At 36.2% G+C, this 19,432-nt stretch overlaps 1 protein-coding gene across 1 annotated transcript; it reads right to left on the reverse strand.

Annotated features, from left to right (window-relative positions):
* Nucleotides 1-13,413: 13,413 nt before the first annotated feature.
* LOC132129592 (calcium/calmodulin-dependent protein kinase II inhibitor 2-like) lies at nt 13,414-19,432 on the reverse strand. Its single transcript, XM_059541226.1, has 2 exons — nt 18,935-19,432; nt 13,414-14,476 (listed from the first exon to the last, which is right to left on the reverse strand). The coding sequence occupies exons 1-2, from the start codon at nt 19,101-19,103 to the stop codon at nt 14,406-14,408; spliced, it is 240 nt and encodes a 79-aa protein (XP_059397209.1). The 5' UTR covers nt 19,104-19,432; the 3' UTR covers nt 13,414-14,405.

Below are 19,432 nucleotides of genomic sequence, written 5' to 3' on the forward strand. Positions count from 1 at the left end.
GGTCCCATTCTTGCCTTATATAGATTTCCAGCTGCTGAAGAGTTCGTGGTCGTCTTTGACGTATTTTTCGTTTAATGATGCGCCAAATGTTCTCTATAGGTGAAAGATCTGGACTGCAGGCAGGCCAGGTTAGCACCCGGACTCTTCTACGACGAAGCCATGCTGTTGTTATAGCTGCAGTATGTGGTTTTGCATTGTCCTGCTGAAATAAACAAGGCCTTCCCTGAAATAGACGTTGTTTGGAGGGAAGCATATGTTGCTCTAAAAACTTTATATACCTTTCAGCATTCACAGAGCCTTCCAAAACATGCAAGCTGCCCATACCGTATGCACTTATGCACCCCCATACCATCAGAGATGCTGGCTTTTGAACTGAACGCTGATAACATGCTGGAAGGTCTCCCTCCTCTTTAGCCCGGAGGACACGGCGTCCGTGATTTCCAACAAGAATGTCAAATTTGGACTCGTCTGACCATAAAACACTATTCCACTTTGAAATAGTCCATTTTAAATGAGCCTTGGCCCACAGGACACGACGGCGTTTCTGGACCATGTTCACATATGGCTTCCTTTTTGCATGATAGAGCTTTAGTTGGCATCTGCTGATGGCACGGCGGATTGTGTTTACCGACAGTGGTTTCTGAAAGTATTCCTGGGCCCATTTAGCAATGTCATTGACACAATCATGCCGATGAGTGATGCAGTGTCGTCTGAGAGCCCGAAGACAACGGGCATCCAATAAAGGTCTCCGGCCTTGTCCCTTACGCACAGAGATTTCTCCAGTTTCTCTGAATCTTTTGATGATGTTATGCACTGTAGATGATGAGATTTGCAAAGCTTTTGCAATTTGACGTTGAGGAACATTGTTTTTAAAGTTTTCCACAATTTTTTTACGCAGTCTTTCACAGATTGGAGAGCCTCTGCCCATCTTTACTTCTGAGAGACTCTGCTTCTCTAAGACAAAGCTTTTATAGCTAATCATGTTACAGACCTGATATCAATTAACTTAATTAATCACTAGATGTTCTCCCAGCTGAATCTTTTCAAAACTGCTTGCTTTTTTAGCCATTTGTTGCCCCCGTGCCAACTTTTTTGAGACCTGTAGCAGGCATTAAATTTTAAATGAGCTAATTAAGTACATAAAAGTGTACAATTTCTCAGTTTAACCATTTGCTACGTTATCTGTGTTCTATTGTGAATAAAATATTGGCTCATGTGATTTGAAATTCCTTTAGTTTTCATTTTATTAAAATTTAAAAAACGTCCCAACTTTTCCGGAATTCGGGTTGTAGTAGAACGTTATAGGAACATAACTGAGACTTGAGATTGTATAATGTTTTTTATAAAACGTTCTTGTAATAAGATGTAATAACAAAGCTAGAACATTTTACAGCAACGTTTTGAGGATGTTTTGTGGATGTTGTTGAGGTAACAGGTTATATAATGTTCTCAATAAAATATTATAACAATGTTTCAAGATAACAAAGAAAGAACATTCTCTCAGCCACATTAGGAGAACGTTATAGTAATACCACTGAGACTTGAGATTATGTAATTTTTTTTATTTTTTATTTTTTTACTGTTCTTGTAATGTGACCTAATAACAAAGCTAGAATATTTTACCGGCAACATTTTGAGGATGTTGTGAGGATGTTGTTGTGGTAACAGATTACAGGTGCATCTCTAGTCTCAGGCTGAGATGTCATGCCCATGGACAATTGGCTAGAATTCTGATGCATATGGGACAAAAAATTGGAAACACTTCAGAAGTGTCTAAGTCCTCATCGGATTGGTTGAATTCTACAGGATTTCCGTGAGACGTGTGTGTTGGGTTCTATAACGTTCTGCCTGAAAACAAGGACACCATGGTGCCAAGCCCCCTCAAGCAAGAAGAAAGCCTTCGTGTTTACAACTGCGACGACAAGTGTTTATCAGGATCAACCAAATGCTGGATTTTCAAAACTATGTGAAATATTTAATGTTCGCGGCATAAAATCTATCAAATATGTCAGAAAGTTTAACACACTGTTCTGTCATTGTGGCGACATTTCCACGCCTCGAAACATGATGGTGAATGAAAAGAAATGTGATTAGTTGTTTCACATGTTGGTCAAACAGCCTCATGGGTGGGCCTTGGCCAATGAAAGCTGCCATGAATTTCAGACCTTCAGTCTGAAGGTCTGGCTACATGAGACTAGTGCATCTCAATAAATCAGAATGTCATGGAAAAGTTCATTTATTTCAGTAATTCAACTCAAACTGTGAAACTTGTGTATTAAATAAATTCAGCTCACATACTGAAGTTATTTAAGTATTTGCTTATTTTAATTGTGATGATTTTGGCTCACATTTAACAAAAACCCACCAATTCACTATCTCAACAAATTAGAATAATTCATAAGACCAATAAAAAAAATCAGCTAATTAAAAAAAAGTGAATTGTTGGCCTTCTGGAAAGTATGTTAATTTACTGTACATGTACTCAATACTTGGTAGGGGCTCCTTTTGCTTTAATTACTGCCTCATTTCAGCGTGACATGGAGGTGATCAGTTTGTGGCACTGCTGAGGTGGTATGGAAGCCCAGGTTTCTTTGATAGTGGCCTTCAGCTCATCTGCATTGTTTGGTCTCTTGTTTCTCATCTTCCTCTTGACAATAGCCCATAGATTCTCTCTGGGGTTCAGGTCTGGCCAGTCAAGCACACCAACACCATGGTCATTTAACCATCTTTTGGTGCTTTTGCAGTGTGGGCAGGTGCCAAATCCTGTTGGAAAATTAAATTAGCATATCCAAAAAGCTGGTCAGCAAAAGGAAGCATGAAGTGCTCCAAAATGTATTGGTAAATGGGTACAGTGACTTTGGTTTTCAAAAAACACATTGGACCAACACCAGCAGATGACATTGCACCCAAAATCATCACAGACTGTGGAAACTTAACACTGGACTTCAAGCAACTTGGGCTATGAGCTTCTCCAGCCTTCCTCCAGACTCTAGGATCTTGGATTCCAAATAAAATACAAAACTTGCTCTCATCTGAAAAGAGGACTTTGGACCACTGGGTAACAGTCCACTTCTTCTTATCCTTAGCCCAACTAAGACGCCTCAGGAGTGGCTTAACAACAGGAATACGACAGCTGTAGCCAAATTCCTTGACACATCTGTGTGTGGTGGCTCTTGATGCCTTGAACCCAGCCTCAGTCCATTTTTTGTGAAATTCACTCATATTCTTGAATCAATTTTGCTTGACAATCCTCATAAGGCTGTGGTTCTCTCGGTTGGTTGTGCATCTTTTTCTCCACACTTTTTCCTTCCACTCAACTTTCTCTTAACATGCTTGGATACAGCACTCTGTGAACAGCCAGCTTATTTGGCAATGAATGTTTGTGGCTTACCCTCGTTGTGAAGGGTGTCAATGATTGTCTTCTGGACAACTGTCAGATCAGCAGTCTTCCCCATGATTGTGTAGCCATAGTGAACCAAGCTGAGAGACCATTTTGAAGGCTCAGGAAACCTTTGCAGGTATTTTGAGTTGATTAGCTGATTGGCATGTCACCATATACTGATTTGTTGAGAGTGAATTGGTTGGTTTTTGTTAAATGTGAACCAAAATCATCACAATTAAAAGAACCAAAGACTTAGACTGCTTCAGTCTGTGTTCATTGAATTTATTTAATACACAAGTTTCACAATTTGTGTTGAAATACTGAAATAATTGAACTTTTCCACAACATTATCATTTATTGTGATGCACCTGTATAACAATAAAACATTGTTACAATGTTTCAAGATAACAAAGAAAGAACATTCTCTAAGCCACATTAGGAGAACGTTATAGTAATATCCCTGAAGCCTGAGTTTTTTTTATTTTTTTTTTTATAAATCTTTCTTGTAATGTGACATAATAACAAGCCTAGAACATTTTACTTGAAAATTTTTAGGGATGTTTTGTGGATGTTGTTGAGGTAACAGATTATAAAATGTTTTCAATAAAACATTGGCAAAATTGTTTAAAATAACAAAGGAAGAACATTCTCTCAGCCACATTAGGGGAATGTTTTAAGGATGTCATTGAGGCCTGAGATTGTGTAATATTTTTATAAAACGTTCTTGTAATGTGACTTACTGTAATAACAAAGCTAGAACATTTTATCTGCAGCATTTTGAGGATGTTTTGTGGATGTTGTTGAGGTAACAGATTATGTAATATTCTCAATAAAATATTATTACAATGTTTCAAGATAACAAAGTAAAAACATTTTCTCAGCCACATTAGGAGAACGTTATAGTAACATACACTCACTCTAAATAAATAAATATATAAATATGGCTCTTTAAAGATTCTTTACACGTAATTACACGCGTAATCTTTTTCCCCGCCTTTTTTTTCCCCAAATCTGTAATTATCAAAGTCGCATCATTACTGGTTTTCTGGAGCTCAAGACAGACTTTCAACAGACTCTTAAGAGGTAAATGATTCATTTCTTAAAATTTCTATAAATTTAACTTTTAAAAATGGTTACTAGTTTCATGCCAATCATGTCTTTTTCTCTTTTTAGTTTCACAGAAAATGCATGTGACCAGCTCTGTTCAAGGATACTAACTTTCTCTTCACTTAGTAGGCCTAACATAAATGTTGAAATAATGATCCATGATTCAATTATTATTATTTTTAATTACTTTATGCACAAAAACCCATCCATGAATAACATTACATTTATCCCATGACGTTATATCTCTCTTTTTTAACATTATAAAGGGCTCACATACTGTCCATTCTTTTTCTAATTGTTTTACATAAATAACTGCTCACCTTGTAACTAAACTTAACTGTGTATTTCAGAAGCTGTCACATCCCACCACCTCATCATCAGCAATTAGAAACATAAAGATGGACATAAAGACCTTGAGAAGATATTTCACTTGAACCTTGTCTTCATTAATTCCATGTTCAGTGTCAACTTATATTTATTGATGTTTTCAGCAAATAACATCTGTTTGAGCCCTGTAATTTTTTCTAGACTTTGCCATGTCAATAAAAAAGTACATAATTATCATATGCTGTTTGTTTGTTTATTTGTTTATGTTAAACCTAAATAGAAGCCACAATATATTATAAAATCATGTAGATAGAGGAATGACAATTAATATTAACAGAAGAAGAAGAATGAGCTTTAATGCTAGGTATGTTTATATGAGGAATTTGTTTTTATGGCAGAAGCTTCCGCAGTGCAACAGAGTGACAGCAATAGAACAAAAACACAGATAATAAAATAATAGTATTATTAATAAATTATGTATAACTAATTTATTAATAAATAAAAAATAATATTAATACAAATATTAATAATTACAAAAATATTTAGGCTACTGATATTAATTGAAAATAAACTGTAACAGTTCTTTATGGAACCTTATTTATAAAGGTTTCTATTTAGAAAAAAAAAAAAGAAAAAAAATGGTTCTGCTATTTTTGAAAACTCGAAGAACCCAATTTGGTACTGTTTAGAACATTTTACCAGGGAAACTTTGGAGGATGTTGTTGAAAAAACAGATTATACAATGTTTTCAATAAAATATTGGCCTAATGTTCCACAATAATAAGGAAGAACTTTCTTTCAGCCACATTAGGAAAATGCTATGAGGATATCGTTTTGAGGACTGAGATGACAAAATGTTATTGAAAAAAAAAATAACTTTATAGTAATGTGACATGTTAATAAAGCTAAAACATTACTAAAATGGCTGCCTTGAGTGGTAAGTCAGCTAAATTCCAGGGACTCGATTACAAAATGCATTTGATAGACTATCTGTTGCCGAACGTGTTACAGGAGACGACAAGCGCTGATTGGGCCACGTTTAAATCCACCAATCACTGCATACTTTTCTAATGACGTAGGGTAATTTGAAATCGACGAAACGCGCGAACGCCGAACGGTTGTTGAAGATATTGATGTACAGTGTGCGTGGTCGGAATCGTCTTATTTGACGGAACTTAATTGAGTACAGACGGAGTTTCTGCACACTTCAAACGCTGCGGAATCGGGTACAGAGGTACTGGAGGATGCTTTACTCGCGGGTACAGTGCGTGACCTTAACAACAAACCTGTGCCCAGGTCAGGTCAGCGGAACTCTCCCTTCCACAATAATTACCTGTAACGTTACATTTCTTTATGGCTTTTTCAATTTACATATTTCTTTTTATCCTTTGCGTATTTGCATACACAAAGGATGACAATCTAGGATGACACGATTCTTCTTCTTTTTTTTTTTTATATATATATACTTTTAGTGTTTCTCATGCACATTTGTTATAGCGTTAGATATCTTTAAGTATTGGGGCTTGAACTTACTTTCTTGGAATTATGTGACTGTTGCATTAATTTTGGATGCTGCTTTTTAATAACAGCTAGATTTGTTTTCATCCAGAACCCAAACTGTCTGCTTGAAGATGAACACGGATGACACAATAAAAGTCTTCAATTACAACAAAGGTACTGTAACGTTAATTAGTTTCTACTTTCTAGGTAACGTTAATATTGGTAAAATTTTATTTTAGAGTTCAGCTCTCACTTTTAACTTTTTGCTTATTAGCTTGCATATTAATAGTACAGGTGCATCTAAATAAATTAGAATGTCAAGGAAAAGTACATTTATTTCAGTAATTCAACTCGTGTATTAAATAAATTCAGTGCACGCAGACTGCAGTAGTCTACGTCTTTGGTTCTTTTAATTGTGATGATTTTGGCTCACATTTACTAAAAACCCACCAATTCACTGTCTCAGCAAATTAGAATACTTCATAAAACCAATAATAATATTAAAAAAATCTAGTCAATTGTTGGCCTTCTGGAAAGTATGTTCATTTACTGTACATTTACTCAATACTTGGTAGGGGCTTCTTTTGCTTTAATTACTCCCTCATTTCAGCGTGGCATGGAGGTGATCAGTTTGTGGCACTGCTGAGGTGGTATGGAAGCCCAGGTTTCTTAGACAGTGGCCTTCAGCTCATCTGCATTTTTTGGTCTCTTGTTTCTCATCTTCTTCTTGACAATAGCCCATAGATTCTCTCTGGGGTTCCGGTCTGGTGAGTTCTCTGGCCAGTCAAGCACACCAACACAACTTTTGGTGCTTTTGGCAGTGTGAGCAGGTGTCAAATCCTGTTGGAAAATGAAATCGTCATCTTCAAAAAGCTGGTCAGCAGAAGGAAGCATGAAGTGCTACAAGATTTCTTGGTAAACAGGTGCAGTGACTTTGGTTTTCAAAAAAAACACACAAAAAAAAAGTTCAAGTCTCGTCTCAAGGTTCGGGCTTTTCAAGCCATTGTCAAGTTGTTGTATTCATGTTTAATTGATTACGTAGATGTTTTAAATTTATTGAAGCAGTATATATACTCATAAGGTGTCATTTTTTGAAGAATCTTACCCTACCTTTTGCAAGAACATTCTGGGAACTCAAATAAAACTACCCGCAAAAAACTTTAAAAGAACATTATGGGGGGAAAAAAATGTTATAACTACATTTTTATAACATTACTCTACCTTTTAAAAGAACATTCTGGGAACATAAATAAAACTACCTGTTGGAAACATTAAAAAACGTTAGTGACTACTGTTATAACAATGTTTTCACTTAACAGTTTTATAATGGGAACTTAAATAAAACCTGTCGATTTGATTTTCTCATACTCTTTTTTTAAGTCTTTTTTCCTCAATATGTGTTTTTCAGAGGCTCATTAGTGTCCATGACATCCCTGACTTTGATCTGATCGACTCTCCTAATGGTTGCTGATTGAGTGAATCAGATCTAATTATGACACTGCGTATGTGCTGATGGGAGTGGCTCACCCTTTTACTGCCTTTAAAAAATACCTCTTAGATTGAATCCGGGATCTATGAAGCCACTGGACATAATGAATTAAATTCTTCCTTCATTCTCTGCTGGCACTGTTGCTAAAACACGTGCCTCCAGGGCCAATTACAGCCACATACATGTGCTCTCTTCAAAGCTGAAGCCTGTTCTTGTCCTAATGATGATGAAACGATGGTCTTACAGGTTTCGAATAAATGACTTTTGACTTACAATCTGTAATTCTCAGATTCACATGAAGTTTCACTTGTGTGAATTTATGTGTAAATACTATTTTTAAATGTTTCCATTTGTAGTTATTCCAACTATGAAATGTTTTTGTGCAAAACAACAAAAGTATATTAAGTAAACCTCAAAAAAAGTATTAAATAGTACAAGATTTTAAATAATCTTTAATGTTAGTAATTTTGTTAATCAGTTCCAAATTCTATAACATGATGTTTTCTTGGGGATCAAAGCAAACAGGGTTGTTATTATGTCAGATTCCAATCAAGCACACAGAGAATGCATTAGTGTGAGTCAGTTTAACCTTCTGTTTGATCAAATGCAATTAAAAACCCCTCTGCTGATGAATTACTCAACCTCTGACATCTATAAAGGTTTTGTGTTTTGGATTCATAGTTTTTAACCTTTCAAAAATGACTTTGATGGTGTAATATCATAATACCATGGTGTTTTGATATGTACCATGATAGTAGTTGACTACCATATTCAAATACCATGATAGTTAATATGGTACTTTAAAGTATTCCAAACAATATCATTGAATTTCTGTGATGATAGTGATAACTTGTTAATTTAGACAGGAAGGAATAGTTCACACAAAAATTTTACTCACCGTCAGGCTATACAAGATGTAGATGAATTAGTTTCTTTGTCAGGTTTGGAGAAATGTAGCATTCCATCACTTGGTCAGCAATGAATGCTCTGCAGTGAATGGGTGTCGTCAGAATGAGAGTCCAAACAGCTGATAAAAACATCATAATAATCCACAAGCAATCCACACCACTCCAATCCATCAATTTAAGTCTTGTGAAGTGAAAAGCTGTGTGTTAGAAACAAATTCAATGAGACATTTTTAACTTTAAATCATTACTTCTGGCTCTATCCATCATATTGGTTTCTCCAGTAAAAATGTTTCCTCATCTGAATGAAGAGAGAAATATGAACAGAATAAGCACTGTTTACAAGCAGAAACATTCCAAAACGGTTACATACAAATATGTCAGTACTGTGGATTACTTGTAGATTATTGTGATGTTTTTATCAGCTGTTTGGACTCTCATTCTGACAGCACCCATTCACTGCAGAGGATCCATTGGTGAGCAAGTGATGTAAAGCTAAATTCCTCCAAATGTGTTTTGAAGATGAAATAAACTCATCTAAGTATTGGATGGCCTGAAAGTGAGTATATTTTCAGCCTGTATGTTGATTGAACTATTCCTTTAAGAATAATACAAGTTTGAAATAAGCAGTTGCGAACTTTAATATATTTGGCTGCAGAAAATCTAACTGAATAACCTTAATTGAATAACCTGAATAACTAAAGAAATGACCAAAAAGTATAAACCCTTAATTTATACTGCAAACTTAATTAGTAATCTATACGCACACATTAGTTATTAAACTTTAGTGTATAAATCATCTCAGTGTTTTTGCTACAGACATGAATAATGAGTAATGTGCCATTACTTTTCAAAGCAATTTAACATAGCATAGAGTTACACTGAGACACATCAAAGCACAAAAATATTATCATCACCTCAGAAAATGTCAAAATACAAATCAATGTGTTTTAAGAAACCAATTAAATGTGATGCTGCTTTTAAGGTGCAATTCAGTCCACATTAAATTTCATGTGTCATTGCCATAGAGCAATGACACATGAAATCTAATAGTGTACACAGTATTATAGTGTGATCAGCTTGGCTCATCTCAAACCAGAGTTTGATCTGTTTCTAATATATGCTGAAGATGCCAACCCTGAGATGGTCTTTCCTATTATTTTCAACCAAACATTTTTGCCATGTCAAGATGCTGTAAGCAGGCACACATTCTCCTGTGGCTTGGTGTCATGTTTCAGCATAGTTAGATCAAACCGGCTCATTTGCAATATCTGACATTACTATTGGATCATTGAAATTTCTACCTTTTAAAAGAAGCACAGAGGTGAGCAAACAATCTGTAGAGTAGGCGGAAAGCATGTAACTGTGCAACCCTCTCAACAGCAAATGGGAAAATTATGATTTTTACCACAATAGCACTCTAGTCATTGTGCGACGACCTGCGTTGCTGTTGGAAATGCATCAAGGAGAATTAATAATAAGACAGGAGCATGGTTCTCAAGCCTCCTACAGATCACTGCCAACACAAGCGGTGCTCTAACTAGGACAACTTTCCTTCTCAGCACACATTTCCATAGCAACCATTGTGGAACTTTCAGATAAACATGGTCCCAAAGCAAAATCAGTCTTTTACTGTAATTAGTGGCATGATGCCTTGCAACAAGGCAGAATTTAACCTTTACATCAGTTTTTGATAGTGAAAGATTTATTGCAGTTACGTAAACAGCAAGTCTCCAAGGAGCAAAAATTTACATGTCACAGCTGAATTTTTATCCTGGTCATTCTTTTTCATAAAACAAAAGTAAATGAGGATTGTGATGCTGATATAATAATAAAAGGTAGGCACATACCTTAATAGCACCATAAAATTAGTCCATATGAATTGTCATACGATTGCTTTAAGTCTAAATTCACAGAAAAACGTACTCTTAGCGAAAGCTCCAAAGTGGACTACAAAGGTCATCTGAACTACAAAAATGGCTAACAGCATTTGATGCAAAATTCAAGTGATGGTGAAACAAAGCTGTGCGATTGATCGAAGCTTTCCTCTCAACTCTATTGTAAAACATATTGTATACTGTGAATTGCAAAACTGCTAGATTCTCTCCATTAAACTCATGATTTATTTTATTTTAAAGTGAAATAAAAATAAATAAAAGTCAGTCATTTGGGTGTACTGACACTAAAATAGGCTACATGAAACATGAATCCATAAATATCTGTGATCTGTTTTAACGTTCAAATGACTCGACTATTATTTTTTTTATAGACAATATTCATGGGAGCTTCATATATAAATTACAATATTTACAAATATATTATATTATGACAAAGACTATACAATAAGGCCTTAAAGGGACTTTGAGGCACTTTGGTGTCTTATTCCCATTTTGAAGCCCAAACAAAATTCCAGATGCATGATTCTTTTGGAAAAGAGTACCATAATATAAATTCAAACAGGTCTAGAACAACATCAAGGTGAGTAAATGTTTTTCCATTTTTGGTGAATTTTCACTTTAAAGATGCATTCGGTTGTCTTTTATTGAATATTGACACGCAGTTAGCAAAACAGAACAGCAAAAGATTTCATCTGAACCACGTGGCTTTTGAGAGCAGCATCATTCAGAGCTAACGCTCACGAGACGGCTGCCAGCTTAAGTGGGGAATAATAAAACACATGGCTTTGATGCAAAGCTGGATTATTTGCATGGCGAAAAGGCGCCAATTGGGGCTTTTGCTCACATAGCTGCTCCAAGACAACGCTGAGCGCATCTGTTGCCATGGCAGCCAACTGTACTGTTGGCACTTCTATGTGTTCAGAGTGGACAAAATAATGAAGGAAGAGAAGTGCAGCCCTGCATCATCTGCTGGAGCTCTAATGAGATGCCAACACACAATAACACTTTTGTTTTCTTGTTTTTGTGTCACAATGTGTTCATTTTCTATAGTCCCGGACCTCCCATAAGCATTAAGGAACCCCCCCAAAAAAAGAATTTAAGTCACCAGTTAACAGATTTACTGTGGATTTTTTTTTTATTAAAATGTAAAAATTGTACAGTAATATGGAGAACAAAAGAGTAATTACAGACTCAAGTATATTAGACAAATTTCTGGGAAAATACCAGTAAATTACCATTAAGAGTTCATGTGTGAACAGGAGCTTTTACAAAATACTGAGTTGTTCTGGCAATTTGCTGGTGTAAGAAAGTTGTTACATTACCAGTAAATTACTGGAAATCTGCTCTGTGTGAATGCAGAACAAGATTACTGATATACGGACGTTCGCTGGACGAGTTTGGTTTGAAGTCTCCAAAAGCAACTGCAAGAATGTGAATGTTCGACACGAGAATTAAAACATAAACAAAAATACTGACCGCGTGTACCCCTGTTTACAAATGATGTATTTTGAAACTGATGGGAAGTTGTTGCTTGTGAGAACAGCGCATTTTTGTGTTTACCGGTAAAGTCGTTCTGGTAATCCTACAGTAATTTACTGGTATTACTGTATGAAAGGGGCTGTGTCTCTCTGATTTTCTCTGACTTATTTGTTCCTCATGGTGCTGTTCAGTTGTGATTAAAAGTAAATCATTTCAGCAGCATAATGTGGCGTAAGTGTTCAGAGAAGGAACAGCACATTCTTGTTCCTCATGCACTCAGCAGTTTAAAATAAAAATGAAAGTAAAAAAACTAAACTCTGTATGTAAAGTTGTTCTAGTGCTTTCTAAGTATGTTCAGCTCACTTCTGACTAGAGAGAGTTCAGTAATGTGGGAGAGAGAGCAGATACTGCACAGCTTTTCCAAGCAACACAAAGACAGTACTTCACTTTCTTCTTTGCTATTTCCCCTGCAGCCTCATGTTTTCTATATAAACTGCTTATTTAAGCTGCTCTGATTCATTTCCTTTGAGAAAATAGGGTGGAAATGTTGTGGAAATGAAATGGAAATTAAACTTTTAAGTATAAAGAGAGATTGAACTGTGACGTTTCTCTCACCTGATTACCTGCTCATCCGGGGGGTCCTAATGATCTGGTAGGGAAGAACTACTCTTTCATTTCACTTGACTAGGTGCTTTTCAGCAGAAAACTTTTCATTTAATGACACTGAATGAACTCTTTTCTGTTTCAGTATCATTCTTCCAAGACTCAGTGTCACATGATCCTTTACAAAGCATTCTAATATGCTGATTTGCTCAAGAAACATTTCTTATTGTCAGTGTTAAAAACAGTTGAGCTGCTTAGTATTATTGTGTAAACCTTGATACATTTTCCTTTAGGTTTAATGAATTATAGCGGACAGCATTTACTTGAAATTGTACATAACAGTGCAAGAGTTTAAATCTCAAGGTTATATTTAGAAACTTGGTATTTTAACATCTATTTCAGTGCAATACCTGACTTTATATACATTTATTGCAAAAGCATTCATTATAAACACAGATTTTGTTTACAGCAATTTATTTATTAACTTGTATTGAAAGTAGAATATACCTTTTAAGAGCAAAACAAGCAGACTGAAGCACATGCTTCTGGTTAAACAGCTGAAATGCATTCCTCATTATTGACATGACAACTCAGACTGTTACATCCGAACAGGCCTGTTTAATTGGAAAACATTTGTTTCAGAAATACGCCACATTACAATTAATAAAACAAGGATGTCAAGGCCGAATAAATTTCACATAGCGTACAGTGAGGGTGGTGGAGTTCTGTTATATAATCAGATTTAATGGTCATATATTTCATTGCAAATATAGCCCTGTTTAACAGTACAGAGAAGTGCAACATACACAATATTCAAGAGTGTGAGGCTTGTCATTCAGAGCAACATTACTGTAAATAAATTAGTAGCTCACTGCCACAGAAGGAGGCGTTTGTGCCCGTCACATGCAAAACAGCAGTTAAAAAAGCCCTGAAACATATATGAAAGGCAGGCTTGAAAAACTTCACATTACTCGGGTGAACAGAAACACAAGTTGACTGGCATATTTTGCAAACATTTGGCACAGAAGTGATCAAAATCCATTTGTGACAACCACGTTTGAAAGTGCTACGAATACAACTCAAATAAGCATTTTTTCCTTTTCAGAAGTAGCTCATTAATATGAAAATAAGCCTTTGAACTCAGGGTAAGCAGTTTGCAGCCACATCAAAAATTCACAATATGCAACATGACAAAATTTATTTTAAAAAAAAGTAGTCTTTCCTCTCCCATCCTATAAAAAACATTTGCTCAGTCTGTCAACTCGGCAAAAGAACAAAAATGTATCCAAGAGATAATAATTAGGATATTTAAAGTGAAAAACACTTTCATTGTGCACAAAAAGATATGGAGAAACCAAGTGCTTAGTCTCACAGCCAAATAAAGAATGAAAGTTGTTAGATTTGTGCTTGTGATATCAATGCATTCCTCTCACAATATAAACTGAATCTGGACCACAACAGACCAACTCCACATGTATTAAACAACATAGGACTTGTTTGTCCAGTGTAGGATGTCACTTTATTAGAAGGGATATGAAACATGCCCTTAAAGAGAGAAAGCCGCTTCCTCCGTTTGGATGCCCGCAGCAGGGACGTTCTCCTCGCCTGCTGCCGCACCGTGTAATTCAACCCATACTAAGAGGGACTGCAAAGTGCTTTCGACGCAGAATGCACATAACCCACGATTTCCTGCCGCTTTAACAATGTCCTGTGCACTACACTCCCGCCGATGACTTCTCTGCCGTATTGTTCAGGACTTCATCAATTCTGTCGTCTTCTATGACAACTGAAAGATAATTCACAAGAGGCACTGGGGTCAAACATGATGTCATGAAGAAATTACAAGACTTTAGGACAAAAAATAAAAATAAAAAAATCTTTATGCAGTTTTATGATTCCCCCAACACTACTGGGCTAGAGTTCTGTCAATCTGACGATTCCTATGCCATTGGCAAAACAAATCAGAAAACTGTAGTAAAAAGTGCACAAATCTGTATTTTGTTAGGGGAGTATTTGTGGCAGTCGAGAATTCACGTTGTGAAATGTACAGATATATTGCTCAGTGTGTAGCCTATAAGTGTATAGAAGCAAAATATAACTGCACCACTATCTTCAGCATTTTACGATGTTGATTTATATTTTATGATGTTTTTATTATATTTTATGATGTTTATGATTTATATTTTGCCTCTACAATACACACCGAGCAATATTACGGAATCTATTCATTGTCCAATGCATTGTTAAATGATTAGTGTGTTTTGTAATTGTAGTTTGCGAAAAAAGGGTTTATAGGTTTGACTGTAATAATAAGGCAAAAACTGACACTTGAAATCAAAGAAAATATAATAAAAATAAAAATAAAAAATCAAAGCAAAAATAGCTTAGTTTAGTATAGGAGAGGGGGGGGGGTATCAAAATTAATTTTTGTTATCTTTGGACAATTCTTCAATAATAACAATAATTTTGTGTTATAGAGAATGCTGATACACCACCTAAAATATACACTTTATGTATATATGGCTATTATGTATATATGGCGTTTCCTCTGGGAGACAAGGGAAGCAGTGTCTCCTCAAAATATTTTATGAGAAAAAAAATTTTTAGTACAAAAATAAGTATAAATTATAACTCATTATAAGTGTATAAATTACAAATTTTTCTAAAGTAACACTGTCCGACAGCGACACCCGCAGGTAAAGTTAGAGTGGAGGCTTGCCTCCCCTGAGCCCATTGACTGATAACAGAGACCCCATAGTGTGCCGTGACTTTACTGGGGGGTAACTAAGAATGAAAGGGGGAAAGTCAAGACTGGTTATGTTCGGCTGTGATTGGATCATGTGGTAAATCCAGCCTCTTGTGTTCATGCAAGTTCCGCGTTCGCAAATCAATCTGAATGAACAATATACTGTAATTAATGGGAAGATGAATTAAAACAACAAGTAAACAACTCACACACTTAGATAGAACCATATACTGTATAAAAACGTGGACGTAGTGATGTGTCGTTCTTGAACGATTCGTTCATTTTGAACAAATCTTTAATGTGACTCGGGAAGAACGAGTCGTCTCGGGGGATGATTCGTTCAGTCGCGCATGCGCAATATTCTATAGGTTCTGTTCCGCTAGTAGTAATTCACCTGTGTCAGTAAATGCAGTCGGAATGAGAATTGATTAGTTCATAGTTCAGGTCGATCGGGTTTTTGACTCGTTCCTTAATCACGTGACAGCCCCATACGCTAAATCCAATGCAGTCTGAGGCGGAAAGAGAATTGATTAGTTCATAGTTCGGGTCAATCGGGTTTTTGACTCGTTCCTTAATCACGTGACAGACCCATACTCTAAACCCAATGCAATCTGAGCTGGAAAGAGAATTGATTAGTTCATCTCATGAGTCTTCGGGTCGAATCGTTCCTTAATCACATGACAGACCCATACGCTAAAACCATAGACAGTAAAAGAATGCAGTATTGAACCGGAAAGAGAATTGATTAGTTCTTCTTTCGGGTTGTTCGTTCTTTTGTCACGTGACGTGACAACATTGGCTAGAGTAATTAGTTAATTTACAACTTTCCTTACAAATGGGTGCATAGTACTTATTATTATTTATTATGATAATAATGCTTTAAATGTTGTCCATATGATGGTGAAATCATTTTGATGAAGAGATGTTTTTTTTTTTTTACAGTGGATTCTAATCTTCAAAAATTACCTTGTTGTATGATTTATGTCTTTTGAGTTCACCCTTCAGATTAGACTATAGAACTGTAGTGTTACTTGTTTAGGAATCAAAAATTTATTTGCTTTTAATTTATGTCATTATGTCCTTTTTGAGCAATCTTCTTGTACATTTATTAGACCAAAATGTCAAGTTTGCCTAGGAAAAGCAATTATTGTACCAGCAAACTCAAATTTGGATTAAAAATGAACAAACTAGGCTATAAATACTTTGTATTGTAGGCTTGGATTATTATATAATTATATAGCCTAGTGTTTATTTACTGATAGACAGTCAAAAAGACAAATTAATCAATATTTTAATTATAACAGGGTTTTATTTATTTATAAAATAATAACACATCACAGATCCTGAAGAAACGGTAACAAAAACATTGACAGAAATGTCAGAAATAGCGTATGGGTCTGTCACGTGATTAAGGAACGACTTGAACCCAAAGACTTGTCAGACAAGAGGTGAGGTGAGCTAATCACAGACTGAAGACCCAGGTAAAGAATGAATTAATCTTTTCTGTATCTTATAGCATTTTAATTTTGTATTGTTTGTAGTGTGATCAAAGTTTGCGTAAGTACTAGATGTGTTGGGGAAGTAACACGTAACATTTTAATTACATTTTGCTAAAATTAATGAAATGACTCTGAAAAAAGATTTGTTCGTTTTGCTGAACGTGACTCAAAAGTCAGAGTCGGTAAAATGATCCGAACTTCCCATCACTAGACGTCACCCATACATACATCCGCTGAGTCCCAATTCGCCTACTTATACTACGACCTAAAAGTATGTACTTTTTTTGTGAGGAAAAAGTACATACTTTTGAGTGTGTAGCAAAAGAGTATGCACGTTCTGGGACATACTTCGATGACGTCATGCAACGTGAATGACAACGTGGTTGCCTAGTTACGCACACCACAACTGTTTACGTTTCATTCATTCTTGTATGTCCAATAAAATTTTATTTACTATTCCCATCTTTTTTTCTCATCGTTTTTTTTCACAATACATTTTACAATGTGTTCTTCTACCAAGTTGAGGAGTGAAGAAGCAGGGCGGCGTCGTCGTAGAACCAAACGCAGGTCGTTTGTGAGGCGTCTGGTTCTGACGTTCATGTGCAATGTGTGTAACGAAAGCTACTTATTTTAAAGTTCAAATATTTAAAGTTTATAGTATAACTATTGTTTACCGTATTTTATACTTAATTTTATACTTATGTTTATAACTCAAAAATACCCAGATGAAAATGAACCATGCTTTTAAAATATAACTTTAATTAGGGTTAAACATTTGAATTCTTACACTTAAAAGCTGAGGGTGCATCTCCGCTGCTGCATCCGGCTGCCATGTTTACATCACCGCAAAGCCATCGCAAAGCTCCTCCCTCCCGCACGCAATGGGTTGTCGCCAATATTAGCACTTAGAGTGTGCATTGATCTGCACTTCGAATTCTAACCGGAAATAGTAGACCATCCGGGTATCTTTGGAATACTCTTTTCAACATACTATGATTTGGGACGTACTAATTCTAGTTTCGCATACTATTTAGGACGGATAGTATGCAAATTGGGACTCAGCGATCGTTTTCTGAAGAGTGTTTTTTAAGCTCAAAGTAGGCAGAGGTGGCTGTCGCCAGTAAGGCAGTGCGTCACCGCGCGACACTCCCTGATCATCGAAAATGGGCAAAAAGGCAGGAGCTGCCCATCTAGCTGGACAGCAGTGTCAGCAGCGGCAATTCACCTGTCACTCAAGTGGACATTCCCTTAAATATGCTGAAATTTAAGGCTTAATATAATTTAAACGGATGAGTTATAAAAAAATCACGCCCCTCACAGTTGTCATGAAAGGCAAAATTAGCTATATAGACCAAAATAATTTTTTTGCACCAGGCTGTAAACGTTTTTTTCTGCTTTAAAGTTGGGCATTTTAACATGGGGAGTCTATGGGATTGACTCCCTTTTGGAGCCAGCCTCTAGCGACCAGTCGATGAATTGCAGTTTTAGTCACTTCCTGGTTGGCTTCATGAGAGAGAGTGGGAGGTTGCCGCTTTGTTACATCAAAATAAGACTTAAATGGCATGAAAACATGATCTGTGGGAGTTTTTTAGTGAGCAGTCAGCTTGGTGAAATTTAAAGGAAATTTTTGTGTCTGTGCTTTGAGCAATATTTACTGAGCTTTGATGACTGATGATCTGATAAATTTAAAAAAATTAAAAGTTAACTATTAAAAAAAAGTTAATAAATAAAATATATTGTTTCAATTATACTGCCATGAGTTATTTTAATAAATGCAAAATGCCACTAGATGAAAACTCATTAAGTCACAAGCAGGCAATTAGGTTCAAATGAATCGCACTGACATCATCACGTGATGCCATACATTTGCATATTTAAGGGATGGTTTCATACTAAAAGTAATAGTGGAAACGAAGCATATTAGTACGACTCATTAATACCCCCCCTTTCCCCCCGGTACTTTCACCTACGAAAAAACGTAAATACGTAGTTTTCTCACCTCTCTTACTGCGTCCGATCTGTCCGAGTTTCGGAGCTCGTTTGTTCTGCGCAGTACTGAAGAAGTTACTGCTGTTGTTCTGCAGGCGACAGGTGAGGGACAGCTGCTCTTCATCTCCATCATCACCATAATGAGAGATGCTCTCGTCGTAAGGCAGCACTTCTGACATGATCCCGTTCGCAATAATCGATCACGAGATACAGGAAGAATCGATCACTAATGAGCTCTGCAAACGTGCGGAAATCTCAGCTGTCACGATCAGACGCAGCTGTATTTTACCTTCAAACCACGGGAGCCACTTTCAGTTTTCCAATCGATGAGCAGGAGTCATTCGGAAAAACTGATGTAGATGTATAGCAGGAGCGCGTTGCAAAAACACACACTCGTGTCCTCAGAGAGCAGAGAGACGTCAGTCAGACTCGGTGCTGCAAGCAGAAGCTCCATCCCCCTCCCTCCACCTCACACTGCTGCCTGCAGCTCTTGGCTGCTGTGGTTCAG

The sequence above is a fragment of the Carassius carassius genome, chromosome 46, assembly GCF_963082965.1.
Source record: "Carassius carassius chromosome 46, fCarCar2.1, whole genome shotgun sequence".
Taxonomy (NCBI): Eukaryota; Metazoa; Chordata; class Actinopteri; order Cypriniformes; family Cyprinidae; genus Carassius; species Carassius carassius.

Excerpts from the sequence above, each read along its gene's own strand:
- LOC132129592 (XM_059541226.1), bottom strand. The coding sequence starts at position 19,103 with ATGTCAGAAGTGCTGCCTTACGACGAGAGCATCTCTCATTATGGTGAT. Across the intron at positions 14,477-18,934 it reads GATCGGACGCAGTAAGAGAG|TTGTCATAGAAGACGACAGA; the intron begins GTGAGAAAACTA and ends ATTATCTTTCAG.